Source organism: Solanum tuberosum, unplaced genomic scaffold (genome assembly GCF_000226075.1).
Source record: "Solanum tuberosum cultivar DM 1-3 516 R44 unplaced genomic scaffold, SolTub_3.0 contig00280, whole genome shotgun sequence".
Taxonomy (NCBI): domain Eukaryota; kingdom Viridiplantae; phylum Streptophyta; class Magnoliopsida; order Solanales; family Solanaceae; genus Solanum; species Solanum tuberosum.
Genome location: NW_006240775.1, coordinates 1 through 2,872, shown reverse-complemented (window position 1 = coordinate 2,872; position 2,872 = coordinate 1). Strand labels below are relative to the sequence as shown.

Here is a 2,872-nt window from a genome sequence, read left to right as displayed (position 1 = left end):
TTGTTAATCCCCTGACGATATCTGACCAGGGACGTCATAACCAGGAATCTCCGCAATCGTCACATAGCTGATAATTTGTAAGGGTTGTGCTTAGTTTAGCTTGTTATGGTCTTTTTGCACCTTTTTTTGATGCCAAATATAGGACAAGACATACATTGAATATATTTTTTCCTGATATTGGAACTTAATTACCGTGTCATAAAAGGCTTCCTTTTCCTAAATAAGGGTAGGACCTGTGAGAGGCTTCAATCATATTTTCTTGATTATAAGTAGACAGAAAAGAAAAGAACATTCGAATTGTTGAGTAATAGATGCAATAATCAGTATGTCTGAAGTTTCAACATAGTGCTGGTTAGATGTGAATTAAGGAGTTTAGCTAATGAGAAATGTTTGATTAGTTGCTGCTGAGTTCATGGATCGAAATGATGAAGCCTTGTCATGATCTGTTTTCTTTTGTATTAGACTTGTAGTTCTATCTCGTTATCAGATTTACAATCATTTGCTATAAACTAGAATCCTGATAACAATTGTGTTAAAAACTTGGTTTGGTATAAACCTTTTTTTTCCGTCTAATTAGATATTTGAATGTCTCTAGAATGTGAAGAGAACCCGATATTGTTGAGTATTGAAATGAAACAGGTCCAAATGAAGGAAAATGGATATATAGAGGATTCACATAACTTGATTCCGACTAGACTAGTACACAAAGAATGTTAAAGGAAACCTTGTTGTTAAAAAAAGAACTCACATATACCCTTCATCTAACGGAAGTGAAAAAATTAGTTTTAAATTTATATTTTTTATTTTAAATTTTTAAAAGAATCATGTAAGGGTATATATATGATTTTTCTGGCCAAATTCAAGGTATATTTTAATCTTTTTCATACAAAAATTATTTTTTGACTTCTTTGATTATTATTATTCGAGTTTCTTATTCTTTTTTTCTTTCATTCTTTAGTGTAAAGAAAAAATTTAAAACTAATTTTTTTGCGGCTATACTTTAATTTAGTTTTTGCATTTGTAAAAGTAAAATAAAGAATGGGGAATCTATAATAAATTTTACAAGAAAATTAGTGAAACATAAATAAATTTGACCATATGGATTTAAATTAGTCGTTGAAACAAAAAAGTCAAAAAAAAATATGTGTGAGGAGGATCAAATATACCTCATATATGGATTATATTTTTTTCAAAAAAATTAAATTAAAAAAAAAATGTTTGGTAGGCGTAGGTCTAAATATCAGTCAATATTAGGAAATTATGCTACTTCACTACCTGCTCTGCTTCTGCTTCTGCTGCTGCTGCCTCACTTCACAGAAAAATCACTTTCTGCTTTGCTCTTTTCACTTGACAGAAAAACATCCGGCGGCGATGTTTCCATTTGTTTCTTTTCGGGATTGGATTCATCAGGCAATTCACATAATTCTTCTCAAATTCTTCTCATGATATGATTTCGTCTTCACTCCAACTTGTACAACAACTGATTCCGAAATTCCAAATGAAATCATAATAGACATACTCTTAAGGCTTCCCCCCAAATCTCTCTTGAAATGTATGTCCGTTTCGAAATCATGGCATCAACTCATATCTAGCCCTGATTTCGTTAATACACATCTCAAATTAAACTCAATTCATAGAGTTCTGTTTCCAGGCATCAATGGAAATTTCAACTTTAGTTCTCTCCTCCCATCCACTGTTCAAATGGGTTCCATCGCTTTAATATCTTCCGTTGTGGGTACTGCCAATGGGCTAATTTGTCTGTACAATTACAAAGGGGAGATATATATATGGAACCCCACCATTAGCAAGTCAAAGAAACTACTTAATTTGCCATGGGATTCCTCTTTCTATATGAAATATGGTTTTGGATATGATGAATCACGTGATGATTACAAAGCTCTGTTTATTGATGATGAATCCGACCTGAGTTATGTGGTCAACATTTATAGTTTGAGGACGGATTCTTGGAAAACACTCCATGACCAGCTTAAGGGCTTCTTTCTAATAAATCTTCCGGCTAAATTTGTCAACGGGAAGCTTTATTGGACTGCATCTACTAGTTTTTGTGATATCAATGTGCGCAAGATCATTTCTTTTGATGTAGCGGCCGAGACATGGGGTAGCTTGGAGCTTCCCATTTGTGGAGAAGACAATTCAAATTTCAAATTGGGAGCTGTTGGAAATGAGCTTTCTATGATTTACACTGCTAATTTAGTTGCTACTACTTCAGATGTCTGGAATTTGAAGAATAGCGGCTTACATGTATCTTGGACGAAACAGTTCAGAATTGAATATCCTCAAAATGCTGGGATACATATGGGTTCTCCAACTACTTACCCATTCTCTACACATCTTCGCCACTCAACCAAGGGCGACATTTTACTTTCCCTTCCCGGAGTTATACTGATGTTTGGGGGTTCAACAAGAAAGCTAGAGCACACTATTGATGTTGTGGGATGCGATCCAGTAGAATTCTATGCAGGAAGCATTGTTAATCCCTTACGATTTCTGGTAAGAATTCTGCTTAGTTTAGCTTGTATGCTCTTTTTGCAATTCTTTTTCTGTCAAATATAGGACGAGGCATTGAATATGTTTTTTCCCCTGATAACGAGACACAACATTGAATATATTTGCTTGTATAGCTCGTAGTTCCTGTAAGAATTTCTCCATTTTACTTTACTAGTTTCTGGACACGTGCATTGCACTTTGTCCTCTATCGTCAATTATAATAATGTTTGTATTTTGAAATAAGTTAATGTGGTCTACTACACCTTTCACCAATTTTGTGTGAGTGTCTGTATATAGCATCCTTAATGTTTTATAGGAAAATATATATTGGACCGGTTTAAGAGTCGCCACTTAATTTTTAAGA

General features: G+C 33.9%; 1 protein-coding gene across 1 annotated transcript; it reads left to right on the top strand.

Moving 5' to 3' along the window:
* Positions 1 to 1,701: 1,701 nt before the first annotated feature.
* On the top strand, positions 1,702 to 2,511 carry LOC102586944 (F-box/kelch-repeat protein At3g23880-like; the record flags this gene model as incomplete). The annotated part of the gene is made up of 1 exon (XM_015305910.1): positions 1,702 to 2,511. A coding segment is annotated over exon 1 (810 nt), but the record flags the coding sequence as incomplete, so codon positions are not given.
* Between the last annotated feature and the right edge of the window lie 361 nt (positions 2,512 to 2,872).